General features: G+C 32.8%; 2 protein-coding genes across 2 annotated transcripts; one reads left to right on the top strand and one right to left on the bottom strand.

Annotated features, from left to right (window-relative positions):
• Positions 1-6,553: 6,553 nt before the first annotated feature.
• Positions 6,554-9,692, top strand: LOC21398659 (high mobility group B protein 1). Its single transcript, XM_010111314.2, has 8 exons — positions 6,554-6,623; positions 7,873-7,958; positions 8,203-8,331; positions 8,415-8,472; positions 8,564-8,608; positions 8,916-8,996; positions 9,095-9,178; positions 9,384-9,692. The coding sequence occupies exons 2-8, from the start codon at positions 7,891-7,893 to the stop codon at positions 9,444-9,446; spliced, it is 528 nt and encodes a 175-aa protein (XP_010109616.1). The 5' UTR covers positions 6,554-6,623; positions 7,873-7,890; the 3' UTR covers positions 9,447-9,692.
• Positions 9,693-14,150: 4,458 nt separating this feature from the next.
• Positions 14,151-17,796, bottom strand: LOC21398658. The gene is made up of 5 exons (XM_024174258.1): positions 17,440-17,796; positions 16,109-16,259; positions 15,896-15,962; positions 15,130-15,367; positions 14,151-14,592 (listed from the first exon to the last, which is right to left on the bottom strand). Exons 1-5 carry the CDS (start codon positions 17,502-17,504, stop codon positions 14,385-14,387), a joined length of 729 nt encoding a protein of 242 aa, XP_024030026.1. The 5' UTR covers positions 17,505-17,796; the 3' UTR covers positions 14,151-14,384.
• Positions 17,797-24,368: the final 6,572 nt, after the last annotated feature.

Here is a 24,368-nt window from a genome sequence, read left to right as displayed (position 1 = left end):
CTTATTATTTTTCTACATCGGAAAAATAATTTGCAACTATAGAGGTTTGATTTTATTTGCAACTACAGATTTTTTTTTTATATATATAGTTTTATTTTCCATATTTACTTTATTTTAATATGCTTTTTTGTATTGAAAAGATAAAAGAGATATTTTTTATGCCTTAAAATATAGACGTGAGTTACTCAAAATGACGGTTACTGAAACTACATGACACTATTTTCATATTATCTAAATACGAGATACCTCTATAATAATTGGAAAGGTGTAATATTTTTAATTACTTTTTACTTATATTCCACCTCTTTTTAGCGTTTTACATTAGTTAGGGTCATATATTGGTCGTATGACCGTCTCCTTTTACCGTTTTACCTTTACTTGAAAGGGTATATTAGTTACATGATCACTTTTCATATAAAATACAATGAACTTAAATGTGCAACGTTCAATATAATTGAGGATTGCATAATACGTAAGAGTATCTCTAATATAATATTATAATTGATGTGTTAATTATAAATTTAGTATTTGAGTGTAAAAAAAATATTTTTTAATGCAATACTATTTGTTATGTTAAATTTCTCATATACTATACTTTGTGATAAATTTTTCACTAAATATAACACATGAGAAATTTAACATTTGATTGCTATTAGTTAAAATGTTTACGTTTTCGTGTAATCATTGCATCTTTTGCATTTTCTAATTATTTAAAAATAAAAATTTAATTTTACAACTTTCAAAATTTAATGATTATAAAAAAAATAAATTTAACATTTTAAATAATATTATGCATTATAATAAATAATAAAAATAACATATCATATCATCATTTTTTTTATGCTAAATATCCAATGGGCATTAGTATTTGTATTAAATATAGAGCCAAATTAGGATAACTGCTAATACTCAGAGACAACCAGAAATTAATCATTATTGTTATTGTAATTATAGTTTACATGAAAAGGAATTTCCATCATATTGACAAGAGATTTTTTTGGAATCATTGAGATTTTTTTAATCAAAAAATGATTTTAGCTATCCACATTTATTAACCAAAAGTAAGGACAAAATAATTTTAGATCTTGATATAGGTAGACATGTTAAGACTACGTTGCATGTATGATTCCAAGATATTTAATCATATTCTATGTATTTTAGAGACATGATGAAGTGAGTAGTTAAGAATATTTTTATACAAGATAGAATTCATTCATTCTTAAGAAAGAAGTAGATAAATAATTATCTTGGGGATTGATTTGGTATTTAGACTAGTAGGAGCTCTGATTCATGAATTTTTTTTATGAATCACTATCCATTAGACAATCAATGGTACTCAAGGATAAATATGTAATTAGAGAGGTTAACAGATTTCACCTAACTCTAATTATGAATTATTTATGCAGGATTGATCTATATGTAATAACTATATCAAATGGATACTTCATAGTTTAGAAGTAAATTATATCTATAATTACAAGAGTGTAATTTCAAATTTATAGTGGAGTAACTTTTAGAATTAATAGAATGAATGAATGAATTAATTAAAGAGTTTTAATTAATTATTAATTTTATTGGAGCTCAAAATTATAAGTTCATGAGTTTTCGCGTCGTCCTTGTAATCCTACAAGACACTAAGGGAAAAATGAGAATCTTAGAATTATGGAATTCTAAATAGAACATTCAAGAATAATTAATTGAGAATTAATAGTAAATTAAAAAATGTGATTATATAAATTTAAATTTTAGAACACACATGTGGAGGAGTCCACATGGTGTGCACACTGGCATAGTGGGAATCCCTTTGAGATTCAGTTTCTTGCTCTCTAAGTTATCTAATTCACTTATTTGATAAGTTGTCTAATTGAAATTCAAATTAAATTAAGTTTGACTTAAATTGAAATTTGAATTTGAGTCAAAATTGGATTGCAGTATAAAGGAGAATTTTTTCTCCTTCCCTATTGCTATTTGCGCCAACCACATGGGGGAATATGTTGGTTTCAGACTCGAATTCGGATGCAGAAGCGTGGAAACACGGATTGGGTCCGAACAAAAAATTTTCTTAAAACTTTTGTGAACGCTATATAATATATTAATTTATAATAAATAAATTAATCTTATTAACTTAGTATAGGAGTTATACCTGTGATTGATTAGGAGGATAACTCCAGTCTTTGACCACGAACAATCCAAGTGCTCCCGTTCCTCAGACTATCACAAGACTTTCTCGTCAATTCTTGTATTCTAAAGAGACTTTGTGTGTGGGCACACTTAAAAACACAATAAATGTTATCACTCATTTCACAAATGTTCCACAAACATCAACACATGCACGGTGTGTAATGAGAATGGAAAAACTTTTCTTCTTTTTTTCTCTCAATGTTACATGCCAACTGCTGTAAGGTTTCATGCTAACCAACTGCATATTACATGTCTACAATAGCCAAGTTACACGCCAGCCACAAAAAAGGGAGTGAAAAAAGTTACACGTCAGTCACTAGCATGTTACATGTTGTCTGACAGAATGTTACACGCTTATAACAGATATGTTATACGCCAATCACATAGGAGAAGAAGAATATTGTGTTGTACAATTTTCTATTGTCTCTTATTTATAGAATACTAAGAGGACCCTTTTGCTTTAACTTGAAGGCAAAGCAATAGATAATTGGTTATTACTTTATTTTAAATCTCATTTACAATATAGTTTTTCATTTAAGTTTAGAAGCAAAAAACTCTCCCCTTCCTTATTTATTATGGCTGGTCATACCACAGTGATTTCTCCTTATGGTTAGGGCAAAATATAGGCAGGAGAAGGAGAAAAGACTCCTCCTTTATCCAGTTTCTAATTTTGACTCAAATTCAAATTCTAATTAAAGTCAAACTTTCCTTAAATTTGAATTTTAATTGGACAACTTGTCAAACAAGTAAAATGATAACTTAAAGAGTAAGCAAGTGAATCCCAGTGGGATTTTTCTTGTGCCACATGCCCCCAGCACCCAGTGACTGGCATGTGGCCTATGTGGTCCCACCACATTTTGCTTTCAAAAATTAAATTAAATAATCACATTATTTAATATATAATTAATTCTTAATTAATTATTTCTGAGTGATATAATTTAGAATTCCACAATTTTAAATTTACTAGTTTACCCTTAGTGTCTCGTAGAATTAACAGGACGACGCGGAGACTCATGGATCTATAATATCAAGGTCTAATACAATTAATAATTAATTGAGCTCTTTAATTAATTAATAAATTTTATTAATTCTAAAAGTTATTCCACTATAAACTTGGAATTGCACTCTTGATATTATAGACAATTAATTACATTTGTGAAGCGTCCATTTGATATAGTCACTTCATATAGATCGATTTTCCATAAATAATTCATAATTAGAGCTAGGTGAAATTCGTTAACCTCTCTAATTGTATCTTTATCCTAAAGTACCATTGATTCTCTAATGGATATTGATTCATAAAACACATTCATGAATCGGAGCTCTTACTAATCCAAGTATTGAATCAACCCTCAATGGAATTATTTATCTACTTCTTTCTTAAGAAGGAATGGATTCCATCTCGTAATATTAGCATTTCCGGCTACCTATTTCTCCATGTCTCCAAGATACAATGGTAAGATATAAGTGTGTCAAGATTTTTACCGAGTAAATCAAAAGACACGAATCCATAAATAGGAGTCTGTTAATAATTCATGATTAAGATCATTCTACATATGACCATCGATAGGCTCAATTAGAATTTCTATACTTAACGGAAATCATTAGAAATTCATATGTGTCTGTGTCCTGATCCTACATAATCTCATTATGTAAAATACACTTATTCGATGTCTCTCCATATCAATGATGCGGTTAAGCTCATTCTATTTTTAATGGGAATGATATATATTAATAATGTTTTAATTAAAGATTCCAAAATTTAATTAAATTCATTACAGACTTATTTCGATTATTATTCTTAAACATTATCCTCTAGTGTATAACACTTATAAACCATATTTAAGGTTACATAAATAATCGTAGAACTTTCAATGATATTCATAAAGTATTCAATAATACATGCTAATAAATAATGAAAATATCTACTTTATTAATTAAATAATAAAATCCTTAATTACATCCTATGCTTTTAAGACACCATTCCTAGCAGAATATCCCTGTGGTGGCCGGCCCCTATAGATAAGAGAGAGAGAGAATTTTGTTTCTAAAATCAATTAGAATTGAGAGATAATTATCAAGCTTCATCTTAGAGATAAGGATAAGACTTCTTCTGAGAGTCTAATTACTACTCTATAAATAGAATATTGCAAAAAATTGGAAAGCACAATTTTTGCTCTCCCTAGCATAGTGTGGTGGAATTTTATAGAGTGAAGAAATGAAAAATTTTCTCCTTAATTTCACATCGTGCATGTGTTGGTATTCGTAGAATACTTGAGTGTTTATTTAGTAATCATCTTTTTTTTAGGTGTGCCTACACACATGTCTTCGTAGATTTAAGAAATTGACGAGGAAGATTTGGATATCTAAGCAAGCTTGGTGCGAGAAATGTTCATAGTCAAAGAACTCAAGTTATCGACTTAATTATTCGTTAGGTAAATTTATTCATAAATTAATTTGATTAATTTATTTGTGCATAAATTAATATAATATATTAAGTATCTCAAAGATTTTACTACGCCAACTTGCAAGGGAGAATTAAGGGCACAACTAATTGACAACTAAGCGATACTGACTATCACCAGTGGCTTGGACATTGTTCAAGTGGCAATGCTGTAATTAAGGTGGTATAATTGTACTGAAAGAGACATTTTATGGGCAGAAAATGATTTTAAAAAATCTCAAAAAATGGTTGATTTCTTGTGACTGAACGACAAGATAACATTAAGGGCTTGCAGGGAAACATTTTGGCATCTATAAAGTAACGCATCAATGAATAGTGATGCAGACCAGGTTTTTTCAATTATGACAAATTACACGTTTAACCCCGAATTATAGGCATTGTCAACAAATGACCCCCAAACTTAATTTTGTAACATATGTTCGCCATGAATTTGTGAATTTTGTAAATTCTCCCATTCTGTTAAGTTTTCAGTCTAAAATAACACGTGGCGTGCTTTTACATGAGGAGTTTGAGTATTGAATGTGCAATTATAAAAGTGTCATTGAGAATTTTATTTTAAACATCTATTATACCACAAAAGCATTTAAAGTAATTCTTAAATTCGTCTCAAGTTAGAATATCATATATAATATTTTACAAATAACAACAACTACATTGTTATAATTGTTATAGTAGTATAAAACGTGAAAATCATTATCATAATTATTATTATAATTTTTTATTTTTAAAATATTTCAAAGAGTAAATTGTGTTATTGTATTCTAAATTATTCATTTTTTTCGTGATGAATCATGAACTTTTAATTATAACAAGGTACACCTTGAACTTAAAATCAGTAACAATTAATGTCTAATATCTAAGGAACATTACCAGATTAACAATTAAAGATACAAGATTCACATATGAAAGTCAAATATTATCAAATTTTTTTTATATATTGTCATTCATAAATCTTCTGTTTTAAACTGTCAATTTGATAACGTCATAAGCTATTAAATTTTAATTTGCAATTAGTTTTAAAATTCACGATCCAATTTCTCAAATTTAAATGTTTAGAGTTCATTGTATAAAAAAACAAATAGTTAAGAGCGTGTATAGTGCAATTTACTCTATTTTAAAAGAATTACTATATATTTCAAATTTATGAGCAAATTATTTTTAGTGTTACCATAAAAACAAAAGGAAAAGGAAAAAAAAAAAAAGAGAAAATTACAGAATTTATTTTTAAAAATATATAAATCTAAATTTTTATTCATCATTCTTAATTAATATTTTTTTATTAGTATAATTATTTAATTAAAAAGGTTACTAATCTTGTTTTAAATAAAAAGTTACAAATTAATAATAGAGTGTAAAATTCTGTCTCGTATAATTTTAAAAAGGTATTTGTTTGTCTAGTTTTTTCGCAATAGAAAACAACGCATATGAAGTGGGATACTTGTTCATGTTGACACAACTTAAGCCCGAAATAAAACATCGTATGTTAAAGACTGGGCTCCGAACAACCTGCCACGTGTCGGCTCGTGCGGCGGGCCACAAATATCTGCCTTGTCTTTGCCTATATGGGATAATAACTTGGCGGTACTGATTTATTATCATTTATCATCAACACTAATAACTCACTATAATGATATATCATATATTAGTCCTCTTCGATATAATTCAAAAAATGGAAAATAAAATATTGACCTTTATTTGCGGAACCTCGGAAACCGGGTACAGCAGGTAAAAGCGCGCTCTACACCGACTCAAGGACCCAGGTGGCGGCGACAGTCTGTTCTTAGTTTTACCGGCTGGTCCGGTTGCCCTTTGTCAACTCCATTTCTCTCTCTCTCTCTCTCTCGCGGTCGTACTCTCTCCTTTTTCTCTGTTGATCTTTTGTTTTGATATTCCATCGCTTTTGATTCTTCTCTTCCCTTCTCTTCTCTTCTCTTTAAAGTTTCTCTGCGAATCACTATTTGCTTTCTTTTGTTCTCAGGTAAAGCTCTTCTATTGATCCTTCATGGTTTATTTTATTTTTTCCTTAACTTTTTCTTTTCATTCAAGCTCTGTTTGGTTGCTGAGAAAATTGAGGAAACGAAAAGAAAGTTTACTTTTTTGGTTCTCTCCTTTGGCTTTTTTCTTTTTTTTTTTCCCGTCATTTTTTTGCTATGTTTATTTAGTCCGTATTATATATAATACCGGTACCATGGAACCTTGATTAAGTATGAAGTTTATTATTTTTTTTTATTTTTTATTTTGCTTGAATACTAAACATCAAGTTGTATATGCTTGCAATTGAAACTCCTAGGTTTTCAAGATTTGTTTCTTCGGCAATTTTCCTACGTAACATGATGAGTAATTAAATTAATTCTTTGTTGAGATGAAGATATATATCATTAAACTCTAGCCGATTAAGTTTGATTAGGAGATGCTTAAACGCTTGAAAAGTGGTTTGAGTTAATTAAACATTTCTTGGTGCTTATGATTCTTGGTGGTTCGCATTCGTTTGCTTTTTTTTTTTCTTTTTCTTTTTTGGATTTTGTCCTTTGAGATTTTAGTTGTTAATATATTTGCATGTGGTTATATCCATATTCTTACGAAATTTCTTTATGTATGGCTTTTTCTTTTCTTTGTTTTTTTTTTTTGGATTTTTGTCCTTTTGAGATTTTAGTTGTTGATATATTTGCATGTGGTTATATCCATATTCTTACGAAATTTCTTTATGTATTGCCTTTTCTTTTCTTTTTTTTTTTTTTGGAATTTTGTCCTTTGAGATTTTAGTTGTTAATATATTTGCATGTGGTTATATCCATTTTCTTACCAAATTTTCTTATGTATGGCTATCAACTCAGCCTTATGTTCTAAGAGGTCAAAAAAGTCGTTTATGGGCTGTCTGTGTTTGCGTTGACTTTTGTGACTGGGAAGTCTGCGCTGACTTGTTGAGCTAGTGTAGTCTCTGTCTCTCTCTGTTCTTTCTTTCTTTTTTTATTTTTATTTTTATTTTTTTGTGTGGGGGTTATGGTATCTTCTTAAGCTCCGGTAGCGCATGTTTCTAAACGCTAGATCTAGTCAAAATCACATTAAAATTAAAACAAATATGCAAAACTTACAGAATTTTATACTTGAAAAGAAAGGCCTATTGGTAGGGTTTCTTATGCATTCATAGGATTCTGCTAAGAAGGAAGTAATGTTTCAGTTAGAGGAATTAATATTTCAATAACAGATTAAAATCTGATGATGAACAGACCCAAATATAATTTAGAATGAAGGCAGCTAAGGGTAAGGGGGCAGCAAGGAGCTCAAGGGAAGTTTTGAAAGTTGTGGAGGACAGGTCAGTAGTTCATTTGATTTATAGTTATTTTGCTCCTTACAGTTCTTCTATTTCTTAGTTTTTACATAACTTTGCAAGAGATAAAGAGTTTATTGTTTATAGCTATCTGTTTAAGGGTATTGGTTTGATGGCCATTGTTGAGATGATTGGTTCTTCCATATCTGATGTTATATGCTGAATGGTGTATACAGAGGTTACAGGAATATTGTTGTGACGGATCATGTATATCTCTAATTCTTTTCAGAAAGGTTGGGAAGCGAAAGGCTGCTACCCAGGCTGACAAGGGTAGCAAGCGGAAGGCCAAGAAGGAAAAAATGGCTAAGAAAGACCCCAACAAACCGAAGAGGCCGCCTAGCGCTTTCTTTGTTTTCCTGTTTGTGTCTCTCTCTGTATTATTTTATTTCTTTGAGAATTATCGTTGTCACAATTTGAAGTTACCATTGTTTAATGTGATAGTGAGGAGTTCAGGAAAGTGTTTAAGAAAGAAAACCCGAATGTGAAGGCTGTATCGGCTGTAAGTATACGCCTGCTATTGCCTCTTTGTGAAAAGGAATTCACTTTGGAACATTCAATTTACTAATCTCTTATACTCTCTGCCTTTGAAGGTTGGAAAAGCTGGAGGAGATAAATGGAAATCTCTGTCCAACGCTGTAAGTATTCTGTATGCTGTTGTTTTCATGTGTGTTGAGGGTCATTTTTCAGTACAAAATCATTTTTGGTTTTTTGTTTTTGGACTTCAACTTAACCATTTTGGTTACAAAGGCACTGTAATCCCCTTGCTTTATGGAGCCATTTCTTTTGGCAACTGTGCTCAATTTTAGGGTCGTTTTCTCATATTATTACTTTCTTACTGGTTTATATTATGTTAATGGGACAATGGATATTTAGCTAGACAGGATCTAGTATGAATAATTTCTCGTATATTACCAACTTTCTTTTCTCTACTTTTTATGAAAGGAAAAAGCTCCATATGAAGCCAAGGCTGCAAAAAGGAAGGCCGAGTATGAAAAGCAAATAAAGGCGTACAACAAGAAACTGGTGCGTTTGGTTTGTCAATTCTTATTAGAGGATTCATCTTAGTTTGGATTGTCATTGTTGAAATTATTCTTATCTTTAACGTTTCTTGTTGATGACAGGAGAGCACAGCGGATGATGGCGATGAAGAGTCTGACAGGTCAAAATCCGAAGTTAATGATGAAGATGACGAGGCTAGTGGGGAGGTATCCATGTATTCAATTGACAAAGGGATTAGTTAGGGTGTTTTAAATGATGCTGAGAGTTGATAAAACAAATAATACATCAAAGGGGTTAACATGAATTTATTTGAATGTTCCTTTACATTTGTTTTTTCAAATAGTTTCGAGTAGTTCTCTATTTTCTTGAATCACCCATGGTTTGAGTGAATATTTTCTCCTTCCATCTTAGGAAGGACATCCAGAGGAGGATGACGAGGAGGAGGAGGAGGAAGATGAGGACGATGAGGACTGAAATTGTATGCATTTTGGACTTGGGCACAGCAGTTGATATTTCAGGGACAGTATCATATATTTTGTATGTGCATACCTTAGCCTTTGGCTGCCTATGGTACTTTTTGAAAGGAACATTTGCCTTGTACTGCCACGATTTTATTATATGACTACAGTGTGTGTATAAACAAAGGCAGCTTTCCTCGTTTCTCGTTAGTGTTTTATATAATGGTAAATTAGCTCATCCGCAATGGGATAATCGTCTGTTCATTCATTCTCAAAACTTTTATTTTTGTGCTTATCAGACCTAAATTAGCTTATTTTCATGACATAGTTTTGCTGTGATGATTCTTGCACTGGATGCCTGAAACAGACCTCATAAAGATGATTTGGTCCAAAACTTGAAATTTAAGCAAGCAGCAGTTGTTGCTACTAAATTTTCAATATGCTTTCCAACAACTGTGGTACTCGCAGACCCATTATTGAAACGTTATAGAATCCTTTGCTGTCCAATTTGGTCGAAATGGGTTAATGTATGGATCTCCGAAAGAGGTGGTTGAAAGTAACATCTTACGTTGAATACCCCTGATTTTGAGCAACAATTTGGATAGCATTTTCCTCCAATTTGGACCTGAAGGGGTCCTATAAATTTCTCTCCAGGTTTTGCTATTTTGCTCTCTAGGGTTTTGTGAAAATGTCCATGAAATATTTAGCTTTGATCGGCAGTAGCAACAGTAAGGGAAGTAGGGACTTTCTGGTGTGTGTTTTTCTTGTGGCTTACATTCCGCAGTTGTAGGTGTTGTTTGGTATGAGGGTTTTGAATCCGGAACCATGATTCTGGTTCAGAATCAGTGTTTGTTTACAAAAAGTAAAAGTGGTTCTGATTTGACTCACACAGAATTAGTGTTTGGTTAGGATAGTTTTGATTTAAGGTTTGAATCCTGATATGATGTTTTAAATCATGAATCACCCTTGATTCTAAAACCACCCATTCCCTTGGTTTTGAGTGGTTCAAACCCCTGACTCTGGTTCTGATTTCAGAACCATAATTTGGATACAAAATTATGAATTATGGTTTTGGTTCTAAAATCAAAACTTGAATCACCATGATTTGAATCCTTTATGTGACTCGCACTGAAAAATGATATTTATCCTTATCAGGGTAAAATTTCATCACTCACAACACTATAGGTCCCGCTAGATAGGGTCTCACCTACCCACTTAATGAGACTCACTTTATGTGAGTAGTGAAGTTTTAAACCATCGAGATAAATAGAGATGTTCTATTGCACCCATTCGAATCCAGTTTGACTCAAAAAAAGTTCACTTCACCTAACACCTTTCTACAATGCAATTAATAACCGTGTTGATCAAATTAACCCAATATGGCCCCCTTTGGTATGCAGGATAAGATAACATTAGATAGGATAGTTTTAGGATAATGGATTGGACTGTATAGAAAAGGATATGATTAAATTATAGTTTAATCCAATCTTGTGTTTGATGTTATGTTATTAGGATAAGGGTGTTTCTGCAAAAAATTTTATAACTTGGGATCAAATTGTAATTTCTCAAAACTAGCGGGGAAAATATAATATTTTTAAAATATTTTACTCATATAAAAGTTGCATTTTGACCCCTCAATTTTTATAAAATTATAATTATTAAGATTTACAAATAGATCCCTAATGTTTTCACAATGTGATCTAGTTAAAAGTTATCCTATGCTTTAGCAGAGGATAGTAACATCCTATTCTAAAGGAATTTGAGCATGGGCTAGACAAAAGTTTATCCAATCCATTCTTTTAAAAATATACACAAAACATTGTATTAAAATTTAATCATATATAATTCTCCTTAATTTGCGCACCAAATGGGTCCTGAGCATGAAAAATTAACTTGTTTATGACCATTAATCTGATTAGTACAAAGTGATACAACAATTAATTCAAAATTAGTTAATACTAGTTAACTATGTGAAGTCTCTAAACTTTCTATGTAGCACATAGAACTAACAACCACACAATAGTATATGACTATATGTCCAACTACGTAACTTTATAAACAGGTCATTGTGTTATTACCGTGGCGTTTTAACATAAAAGTGTCACATTTGACTTGTACGTATTAATGCGGGTGGTGAGTTTTATTGATCTCTACCCCACCCCGGCCTCCATGCTCGTTTTTTTAGGTGTACACCGGAAAATCAACATCAAAAGTAAACGGTTACTAAACTCCCTACCACAGAATTTCACACTTTTTATTCTCATTTTTTAGTTCGTTGATTCAAATTTTTAATTCGAGTTGAAATGTGACTTTATGTGAGAGCTTTTTACTGTAGCAAAAATATTAGATGTGACTGTTTATGACAGCTTTTTACTGTAATAAAACTCAAATTTTAAATTCGAATCAATGAAATGATCGAGACCTATATTTCCAAGTCATCCAGAAATTGCTCGCCTACTTTCAAACAACTAATTATCCCTAACCTTAATCAATTTACAATTTTGTCCTCCTTTATATGCGCACATGGCACTCACGTCAGTGTTTTCCCTCCAAAATGGTACAGAATTGAGAAGCATGAAGGATTACGTAATATCTCAGTAGATGAGTAGGTAACAAATAACATAGCATTTTTGCTCCAAAAAAAAAAAAAAAAAAAAACAGGGCATTTAAAAGTTCTAGGGAAAATTGAGAACTATGGTCAAAGTTTGGGAAAGTTTTTTGAAACTAGCCCCTATAAAAATGAATGTTGATAAAAAAGAATCTTCCTTTTTTTTTTACTAGACTAGATTGGTAGAAAAGAGTTGAAAATTTAGTGATTGTTATCCTTGTTTCCGACCAAGCAAACAAAAACAAAAACAAGAGTAGACTTGTTAATCTGATATGATATCGGAGTCTAGCCTTTTTTTTTCTCCCTAAATAAGCATAGTAAATTTTTTTTTTTTTTAAGACTAGGTTGGTAAAAAAGAACTGAAAATTTAGTGATTGTTATCCTTGTTTCCGTCCAAGCAAACAAAAACAAAAAACAAGAGTAGACTTGTTAATCTGATATGATATCAGAGTCTAGCCCTTTTTTTTCAAATTTTATATTTTTGCCGGAGCATGCATCTTTTAAAAGGCAATACTTTGTATGCAGTGACGAAGTTAGAAATTTTTGTGAGAGGGAGCTAAAAATTACAGTAAGAATTTAAAGGGTATAAAATTATAGTTTTAATTTTTTAGAGGGGGCTTTGTTTAAATTTTTTAAAGATATTCTTATGTAAATATAGGGAAAAAAAAAGTTGGAAGAGAGAGGGGGGGGGGGGGGGGGGGGGGGGCACAATCGGTGATAACTTGGCTACGTGCCTTGCATGTATGTGATGAGTGAGTTTTACTCGCTCATTTAGTATTGTTTTACATTTAATATCTAGTTGATTTTTGAGGTTTTTGTTAGTTTTTATGTGTGTTTTCGTTCTTTGTTTGAAGGTTACGTGAAAATCTATGATTTGGAAGGTTTTGGGACAAATTTCGGTGGAAAAAGACAGCAAACATAGCGCTTAGGCGTCAGTCTGTAGCGTCTTGGCGCTGAAATCCGACGGAATCAGTGCAGTGGGGTAGCGCTTTGGCGCCCATGACAGCGCCACAGCGCCCAGGATTTTTACACAGTAGCGCCGCAGCGCTAGGAACTCAGCGCCGCGGCGCTACGACGCGAGAAAAGACGCGTTTTGAAGGCTAATCGCGAGAACACTTACCCGTTTTGATCATAATGCTCCGAAACATATAAATAGATGATTCTAGGGCAATTGGTGGGGGACAATTAATGTCTAGAGAGTGACGGCCAGGGATTCCTTCTAGCATCAGGCTCTTGGCTTCATCTTTTGTATTTTCTTTTCTTAGTTTTAATCATGTCCTTGAACAATTTTATTTTGATGTTTATAGTTTCCATTATGTTCTAACTTTTTCATTCTAGGGTGACTATGGATCCTACCATGAATTCTTAATTTCCCATTATCAATTCCAATTCTCAGATGTTTTAATTCAAGTGATTGTTCTATCTTGTTCTTAATGCGTTTAATTGATTTGATAACCCAATTAATCGATTTGATTATTCTTAACCAAATTGGAAAAGGAGGTTAGAATTGTGATCTTTGATAGAATAACATTGTTTGATTGAGAAAATAGGAATATACTCATGAGATTGATGCAGTATTCATTCGAAAAGCATAAATCATAATACTTCTTGCTGGTTCAATTTTGCATAGGAATATAAAAAATTGAGTCGGTGAGTTTTATATTGTTACTTGAATTGGAAGAGGATAGTAATAATCTTTAGGGCTTCAACTGTCACTTGATGAAATATTCGAGTTTAGGAATATAACTTTGGGGAATTAATATGGATTGAGAAGGTGAAATTTAATCCCTAGATTTTTCTTATATTAGTCCTTCATAATTTTATTATTTCCATCATTTAATTAGTTTAGAATTCATAATCACTCTTTGAAATCAATCTGTTAGATAAAATTAGAATTTCTATAATTTCAGTACTTAGTAGAATTTTAATTATGAGTCTCTGTGAGAATGATTCTGTACTCTATCACTTTATTACTTGTATGCGATATTGTGCACTTGCAATTTTCACATCAGTATGCCTCCCTAGCTGGCATATTGTCTAGACAAACATCTCATGGAAAATCTACTTTTACGACAACGAGGCAAGCCAAACGTAAAAAAACTACGCAACACAAAACGAAAAATTAGATGTTTCCCAATTAACACAAATCCCAGATGAGAAAATATATCATCTGATGTGTAACAACAGGACGAGGCCCAGTAACGAATAGATATTTACATCTTTGAATGTTTAACTTGAAAGGTTCGGGAATTTTATATACAAAGAACCACATATTACTTGCAAATTTTGTTTCATTGGGAATGAGAACACAAATCTTGGTAGTATGGGGTGTGTTGATGAAGCCACTCATCGAAGAGGATCATATGAAACAAACGCTGGATCAGGAACAATGCGAGGCAATTTATCAATGTACATGAGAAGTCTCTTCAAGTTCTCCCTGGAGATTGCAGACAAATCGACAATCTCAGTGCTACTGGTGTAGATCCAAAGGTCACATGAATTCACTCTTTTGAGGCAGTCCCGACAGAAGGGGCACGATTCAGAGCGAGCTCGCCTATAGATGAACGTTACGCAATTCTAAGCTAAATTAATATATATTTAAGGAATGGAAAAAAATAAAAAAATAACAAATACCAATTACAATAAAAAAGGGCAGTCTTTGATATTGAGCATTAGATAGGACTACAAGGTACAATGCAACAGATCCCCTGAAAATGAAATTTCCAAAATGATAACTCACTCTTGGAGTATGCATTTGATGAAAATGGCAAAGAAAATCATTTCATCTTGTGTTTTACAGCAAAACGTTAGGGGAAATATGAAAGACGAAGCAAAAAGATCATTAATAGTTCATATACAATTTGCATTTTCGTAAAAGTAAATAATAATAATAAAGAACACACACACACACACACAAAACTCTGTTCTGTTCTGTTCTTTCATTTATTTGTTTTACTTTTCTTTTTGCTCCGTTTATTTGTTTTCCCTTTTGCTCGGTCAATAATCTAAACCCCTATACTGAATATACTAGCCACTGACTGAAAAAATAACAATGGAGGTTTCAAAAGAAGCAAACATACAATTTACGTACCAATCTCTGTAGCACTTCATACACATTGAATGATTGCAACTGGGAAAGACGACCTTGCTGTTCATCTCCATGCAAATACCACATTCTTCTTCTCTCTCTAAATCAATTTCCGAGACCTTTCCCTTATCAGATGATTCGTCTCTTTTCCTATATTTTGAGGCACAAATTTCTTTCTGTTTCCTGTCTTCTACTTCTGTTATTCCTCTTTGAAGTTGCAATAAGGAGGGAAATATGACACCTGTTCTTGAAGGGACAAAACGTTAAAAATAGGATTTCTAAAACAGTTGGCATACTTCTCAGCCAGAAAGAAAAAAAAAAGGCATGAACAAAATTCATCAAAATTATCCGAGCAGAGAAGGAGAACACTTAGGACGCGTTTGGAACTCGTTTCAAAATGATTTTGTTTTTTATATAAAAATGAAAATGAAAACGTTTTCAATCTTAGACAAGAATTATTTTTAAAAATGTGTTTGGTAGTTTTATTTAGAAATTATTTTCAGTATAAAAAACCTATTAATATATATATATATATATATGTGCTTGAGAGAGGAGAAAACGAAAACAAAAAATGAAAAATGACTAAAAATCGTTTTTTATTTCTCTCTCACTTTACACTAAACCAAAAAATTGTTTTCATTTCCGTTTTTTGTCTTTATTGCGCCAAACGCCGTTTTGAAAACGTTTTCATTTTTTTCCTCGAAAAACGAAAAAAAAAAAAACGGGATTAATTCTAAACACGGCCTTAGTTTTCCTCGTGTTTACTTACTGTAGAACTCTTTTAGACTAGCTTTCCTTTCATGAATAGACATTGTGGTCTTCCCATTCTCATATGCCTGTAATAAGTCTAGTATTATCAGCCTGATGACAAGATAAACGAAGCAATTGTCCTAACCGAACAGAAATTAGATAGAGGGACTTGTTCTGATAGAACATACACAAACAAGCAAACACATATGGTACGGAAGAAAATGAAATTCACCTTATAGATGAAAATCCTAAGCAAACCCAAGGCAGCAGCAAGGTGACAATCAGTCCACTGAACAAGAAAGAGAAAAAATTGAGCAGCTGGGCTGTACGACAACCTCATCTGAAGGCAGCCGCCATCGTATTCCCTGGGATAGTCAGAAGCCCTGAATTGCAATATGCATTATCTTTTAGAAACACCAACATGAATCATGAAAGGCACGATTCAGTTCTTACAAATGCAAACTCCGCAGAGCTTCCCCATAAGGCTACTTGGCAACACTCTGACACACACACACACACACACACACACATTGTTTTTAAAAGTGAAAAGAATGGTGGAGGTTCTGTAAAGCAACATCTTGAGAAGATCTTCACCCTTCCTTCTCTTTGAAGAATTACCAAGTAAGGTCTAAGTGTGTCAGAGTGTGTGCATATAAACCATACAATCAGGCAATGAAATTCCCACAAGTTTTTGCTACAGCCTGTTCTCTCACATAATTCACTTTTTAACTCCAGTTGAAGGAAAGAGTCCTCAAGATTCCCATCCGAAATTCAGGGGAAACTTTTTATTTCCAGAAGCATAACACAATCACAGCGGATAGGGCCACATTAAAGTTCGAACAATGCATTTCTGTCTAATCCCGTACAAATTGTTTATTTCTCTAAATCATTGAACAAGGCCATAAAAAAAGAAACGACACTTTTTTCGTCGACATAATCTGATCATTGCAACAGGAATGTTTCATCATAATTGCATTAACGCTAGAAAAGAAAACACGTAAAAATAAAAGGACACCTAATGTGTTGAATCAACCGATCTTCTACAACATATTTACCACTCTGCCCCATGATCAACATAACCATTTTATAGCGCAGACAACAAATGTCCACACAACATAATAACCTAATATAGCAAAATGGCAATAAATAGATACGTCTATGTGATCACGCAGATTATGGATCCCAATAACAATTTACTTACAGTTAGAAATCATAGATATTTTCTCACCTTAACACACCTAATAATAAACTGTTAGCAAGTAAGAAATGTTGAATTAGATAAACAAATATAGAAATATTGAATTAGATAATAAATCTCTTATATCTAAAAGAAGGCCCAATTCAGCCCATAAGATTCCATTATGACAAAACTTTGAGTATTTCCTATTGGCTAACATGTATAACTACAAAGATAAATATACACATGAAACAGAAACAAAAAAAAAAAAAAAAGCAACTAATTGATCCATAAATCTTAACAAAAATTCAAAATAGTTGTTGAAAATTTGACATATTATGAACATGTATAAATGAGAATTATACAAGTAGAAAGAGAGATCTTACAAGGTATTGGCAAATTGAATATCAGCTTCAAGGGCCTTAAGTGAATCCTTGAAAGATTTGCGCATTTTTTAGCTTCTTTCTCTCTCTCTTTCATCAATAACGTAATCACCTAATTAATTATAAATCCACAAACAGAACACGCTTTTTTTTTTTTGGTTCTTTTCCTTGCAGAGATTTTCAACCCGCAAACTGCTCAGCTATCTGGTTCCAGAAATTCCTCCACTGTTACAAGCTTTTCCTAGAGAGAGAAAGTGATGATAGAGAGAGAGAGAGATGGGGCTTACTTGGCTTTCGCTTAGAGAGCACGTAAACAAACAAAGAAAATAAAGTATCTCACCATTTATATCATCAGCTTATTATATCAGCGTTCAATGACAAAAACGCAGAAGAAGATGAGTGATTAATTCTTCAATTACTAAATTACCCTAAAGTGTGTGACTCGTATTCTCACCCGGGGGTGAGATTCGCTTACTTTGCTTGCTTCGTCTTCTGCTCGGAGTGAAGTTGGTGCGTGCAATTTGCGAGTTGTGATCAAATACGGCGTCGTATCACGCGATGTCTGAGTGGGGTCAAGGAATTTATGTGCTTCCTTGGGGGTTAGAATCAGACAATGGGAAGCGGGAAATGAGGACACGTGTCGACGGTGAAAAAGGCCGCCCAACCGTGGATTGTTGTTGGTTGTTATATTACGCGTCCTATCTACTGACTGATTAAAACCAATGGACCCCACCAGAATCCATCCACGTACACGCCAGTACTGCTGTCGGCGGTACGCTCACCCCCTACTGTTATTATGAGTAAAAAGTGAAAATAGTTCCAATTGAAAAATGGATAAATTCCCACTATTCCTCATCTAAACTGGTCCCCATTTTAATTATTATTTTTTTCAATTGATTCAATTTTGAAATAAAGGTACGATATATTTTATATTTTTTTTAGTAAAAAAAAAAAAACAGTTAAGAGACGTTTGGTTCATTGATTATAATCATTTAATTAGAACTATTTTTGATTTACGTGTATTTTTTATAAGAGAAAACATTGTAGTGAACCATGAACCATGATTCAAATCATGGTTTGAATCCTCCAACTAAACATCCCCTTAGTGTCCTCACGCCACCAACGCTTATAGAATAAATCAACCTTAAAATTAGACTATGTTTATTTTATATATTTAAATTTAAATTATTAATTATATTACAGTATTTTTTCTTATAAAAAATTTAAATTTTAAACATTAAAATAAAAAATCACAGTTTAAATACCTTTTAAAATGCTTTTATTCTACACTCGTTTACAATTCAGGTTTTATCTATCCACTAGTAGCCTTTTATATTTGCTATAAGTAAACATTGTCACTTTTAAAACTGAAACTCTCTTTGTAAGGATGTGGAGATTCGAATCCTGAGCTATTAAACATGCGTTCTTGTCACCATGCTACTGCCATCGTTAATGAGACCCATTTTATACTAGTTGCGAGAAGTTTATCCTCTTGAAGAGTGTTGTTTTCCATTTGACCGTGAAGAAAAAGACTATTTTACTCTCTTTACATTTAAAATATAATAAAACTCTCATGTAAATCAAAACTTTATGATTTTTATCGATAAGACATTAATTTTTTAACGGTTTAAATCTGATATGGGTTACAAATAACACAAGACAATACAAGAACGGTGGGAGATGTGAGAATTACATGTAGCAGAGGAGGTGATGAGTTGATACATGTACATAGGGTTAGATTGAGAAAAAGATTTGTCAATTTTAGATTTTATTTTTTTAATTTAAAATCCATTTTATCTAAATTTTCTATATTGCTTTTTAATTTTTATTGAGTACTCACATCATGCAAAATCGGCACCTCAATAATAGAAATACCAAACTATAATTTATTATAAGCTTAAAGGTACCATCTTGATTTGTCCGAGCCAAAGTCTAATAATCACTATTTTACAGAGTAAATTTAAAATTAACCTCAATGAATAATACATATATAATATATATGTATACACACATATGCCTGCCTGGTGTATAATACAAATGATTTTACCTTAAAACATAAATTCACTTCTTTATTGGCGTGATACTTAGAGTAACTATAACCATACTAGCTATTTTATATTTTTAGTTAAAATGACTAATAGTTTCAATTATTAGTTAAATGATTAGCTATTTTAAAAAATCAATTTTACACTAATTAAATATAGCTAACAAGGAGGAGCTAGCCATTTAATTTTTTATATTATTTTATTCTTTCAAACCAAAATAGATGTAAAGATTCTTTCTAAATTTACTAAAGTTATTTATATTTTTAAACTCAATAAATATTAAAATAATCTATACTTTGTTAAAATAGGGATTATGATTAGAGTGTACCACTAAAAAATTATTAGCTAAAATAACTTTCTAATCATTTTAGTTAAAATTTAACTAAAATTTAGAGAGTTTCTTAGAGATGCAATTAAATTGGAATCTCTAACCCCTAGATTACCATATACTGTTATAAACAATTAGGCTTTGTTTGTTTCACGAATTTGAGTTTTAAATTCGAGTTGAGATGTGATATTTTTTTAGAGCTTTTAATTATAGCAGAAAAAATTAGATGTGATATTTTTTTAAGAATTTTTAACTGTAAAAACTTAAAACTGAAAACTTAAATCGGTAAAATGAACGAAACTTAGAGTGGTAAAAAGATCATTTCTTCATTGAGATAATAAATAAACAAATGAGTACCCCCAACTAAAGATTAGCTGACTAGGCGCTAAACTGATAATGTTTTTTTTTCCCTCTTTTTGCTGAATAATTTATAATGTTTTATCTTTTTACGTCATTTTTCTTAAAGCTGCCAAATTGATTAAATTAATTATTCAAGGGTAACGATGATTATGAAGATGAGAAAACGCTTCTCCCTCAATTTTTTTTGTCCTTTAGAGAAAAACGGATAAGCTTTTTGACCAAAATGCTTAAAGTTATCTTATGCTTCTACTATATTCTTATTTCTTTATTTTTATTTTCTCGTCTTTTCTCCTTTTCATACTACAAGTCTAATTTCGTGGAATATTGAAATAAGTATGCATACCAGAAATGAGTAGAGTATTCTACAAAATTCATCCACTTGGCTAAGAAAATAATGTTGCTCTTGGTACCATCTTGGTGAATAATAAAAAACCCAAAGGATAATTGTACTAATTAATAGTGACGATTCTTTGTAAACTAAGGGACAAATAGAAAAAAAAAAAAAAGACATAAGTTAAAAGGGAATGTTGTTGATGTGTGCGCTGCCGATGTAGAATCTACGTAATTAATACTTATTTAAAAGGAATTTTATAATTCCTAGTACGTTATTAACATATTTTTGATTGATGGGACGTTATAGTATATACACAAAACGTATAATAAATAACTGGTCACGTTACACTAGTTATAGTGTTACACTTGTCATGGTATAATATATATATATATATATATATTTTTTTTCTTTTTTCAGCAAAAAAAGGGCTTGATACTTGGTATATCAAAAAAAAAAAAAGGAAAGAAAAAGGCTTGATAATAATGTAGTAATTTTTTTTTAATAAAAATCTTGATAGTTGCATACTTGCATTTAAAAAATATAAAGGAAAGGAATTGATAATTGGTATTGATTTTTTTTCCTTTTCTTTTTCATAAACAATCGAGAGAGAACGACGGAAAGGCCAAAGAGTTTATAAATGTTTGTTGTTTTTATAGTGACAAAATTTGAAAGCCTTCTGGCCGACTCGGGTTAACATAAACACTAAAGGTCTGTTTGGTTTATAAATTAGAATAATGAGATTAGAATCATTTTTAATTTACGTGTGTTTTTTATGAGAGAAAATACTGTAGTGAACCATGAACCATAATTCGAATCAGAGAACGAATCCTCCAACCAAACGGCCTTTAATTCAACAATTTAGTAACACTACATGATCAATATAAACAAGGATTAAGCAACCAAATAAAATATGACGTGAGATGAAAATGATAGGCCAGCCTCCCTCCAGCGATTTATTATAAAGAAACAGTAAAACTAATTAGGGAAGCTATAATTTGCTTTTGCCTTGAGTTCAGAAAATTTAATAAGTTTTATCTTTTAACCATATAATAATAAAAGCCAATCTAGTACTCTTTTCTCATTTAATAATAAGGCATGGAGCGATTAGTTTGCAAGTAGTATTTGGTAGCTCCACTTCACCAATAACATGACAGGAAAGAAATGAAAGGTACTACGAAAGATAGTTTATTACGTAGACTAATGAACTTAAAATGGACGGACCATCACCAATAATTCTTCTATCCAAGTTTAATTCGTTTATGGGAACTGACAAATCTTTTATACTAATTAATGCTATTGGAATAATCCCTACGGCTCTGCCATTTCTGATTTGGAGTTTGATGGGAACCTGTTTTAATAATAGAATAGATGCCCATTTGAGCTGTTTTTTTAACCAACAAAAAATCTGACCAACAATATAGGAGAAGGGAATACAAAGGGAATTCACTCTATAGATGAATGCATATCCAGGAAAAGCCTTGCGGTAACCTTTTTGGGCTGACTCGGAGCTACAAAAAAGGTGAGTTTTCAGGTTCTGCTTCTGGGAGATCAAACTGAGCGCAATTTGTTTCCGCTGGATGATGAATGACTTCAACGTACTGCTTGCCACCTGCAAAGGCATATGAAGTTGGGTCATGGGTAACATCCGGTAAGCAGTTATCTATAACCGAATTGGAGTTTCAAATCGAGAAACCATGACCATGGCAAAGCTATTGACTTCCAATTGGCAACGAGTAGCCAACAAGCGTTCCGGTTCCACCTATAATTCCATATCAACAATTAACATGGGAGGAACATCCTGTGCAGGAAACGAGAGGCCAATAGCTTTTTTAAGTAGTGAGACATGAAAAACCGGATGTATCTTTGCGGATGCAGGAAGGTGTAACCGATATGCCACTGACCCAACACGCATGAGAACCTTATAAGGGCAATAAAACCGGGGAGATAGCTTTTCATTGACAAATTTTGCCAAAGAACGATAGCGATACGGCCGGAGCTTCAAGAACACTAAATCCCCCACCTCAAAGGACACATCCTAATGCTTGAGATCAGCGTGCATTTTCATGGAGTGTTGAGCCTTAAGCAAATGTGCGTGTAACTCATCCAGAATGGCATCTTGCAACTGCAGTTGCTGTTCCAGCAAAGAATTAGCTGTAGAACCCAACTCAAAATGGAGTAATTTGGGAGGATCTCGACCATATAAAGCCTTAAAAGGTGTCATGCCCGTGGAGACATGGAAACTGGTGTTTATACCAATACTCAGCCCAAGCAAGATGAGACCACCATTGGGTAGGTTTGTCGGAGACAAAACAGCGTAAATAAGCTTCCAAGCAGCGGTTGACCACCTCCATTTGGCCATCGGATTGAGGATGGTAGGCCGTACTGTGATGTAAGGAAGTACCTTGCAACTTAAAGAGTTCTTTCCAAAAATGGATGAGAAAGACTATCACGATCGGAGACAATAGTGGTCGGAAACCCATGAAGCTAAACCACCTCTTTAACAAGAGGGCAGCCACAAACTTAGCCGTATAGGGATGGCGAAGACCCAAAATGAGCATACTTACTCAACCGGTCGACGACCACCAAAATAGAATCATGACTAGCTGACTTAGGAAGACCCTCCACAAAGTCCATAGAAATATCTTCCCACATCTGTTTTGGAAGTGGCAAAGGCTGCAATAACCCCCCTGGAGCCAAAGTAGAAGACTTGTGTTGCTGGCAAACCTGACAAGCTGCAACAAAAGAAGCTACATCCTGTTTCATACCATACCAAAAGAATTCGGAAGACAATCGCTTAAACGTTTTTAGCACTCCGGAATGACCACCCACTTTGTTGCCGTGGAACTCCTCCAAGAGTATAGGTATGAGAGGTGATTGCCGGGAAATGACCAAGCGGTTCCTGTAAAGTAACATGTCATTGCACAAAGAAAATCCCTTCATCGCCATCAGATTGTTCAACAAAGCATCCGAATCATAGCTAACTTCGGGTCATGGAGAATTTGTTGGCGAATTTCAGCCCCATCGTAAATCGCTGATGTCATTAGATGCATCAACTCCAAACCAGAAGACTGCCGTGATAAAGCATCAACCACGCGATTCTCAAAACCGGACTTGTATTGAATTTCAAAATCATAACCCAACAATTTGCACACCCATTTTTGGTGTTCCTCACTAACCAGTCGTCGTTCTAACAAAAACTTAAGGCTTTTCTGATCATTTCGGACAATGAAATGCCGCCCAAGAAGATAATGCCGCCATTTCTGAATAGCAAGGACCACGGCCATCAACTCTCGCTCATAAACCGACTTAGCCCTGGCCCTAGGAGACAACACCTGGCTAAAATAAGCTATAGGCCATTGTTGTTGCATCAAAACCGCACCAATACCAAACCCAGAAGCATCGGATTCGACAACAAACGGTTGAGAAAAATCCGGCAATGCAAGTACGGGAACCGTAGTCATGGCTTGTTTCAACATTCGAAAAGTAGATTCAGCCTCATTCGTCCAATTGAAACTGTCTTTCTTTAATTGCTATGTCAATGGCCAAGCAAGATGACCATACCCCGTAACAAAACGCTGGTAATAACCGGTTAAACCCGAGAACCCGCGTAACTCCTTAAGAGAATGTGGAGTAGGCCAATCCAACATTGCTTGAATCTTGTTGGAGTCAGCCGAAACCCCATCCCGAGAAACAATGTGACCCAAATGCTCCAATTGACTCTTAGCGAAAGTGCACTTTTTTTTATTAACATATAAGTGGTTGTCTTCCAAAGCGGTCAAAACCAGATCAAGTGGCCAACATGTTCTTCAAAGTATTTACTGTATATCAAGATGTCATCACAAAAGACTAGCACAAATTTCCACAA

This window comes from Morus notabilis, unplaced genomic scaffold, assembly GCF_000414095.1.
Source record: "Morus notabilis unplaced genomic scaffold, ASM41409v2 Scaffold751, whole genome shotgun sequence".
In the NCBI taxonomy this organism is placed as follows: Eukaryota; Viridiplantae; Streptophyta; class Magnoliopsida; order Rosales; family Moraceae; genus Morus; species Morus notabilis.
This window is presented reverse-complemented; position numbering and strand designations above follow the sequence as displayed.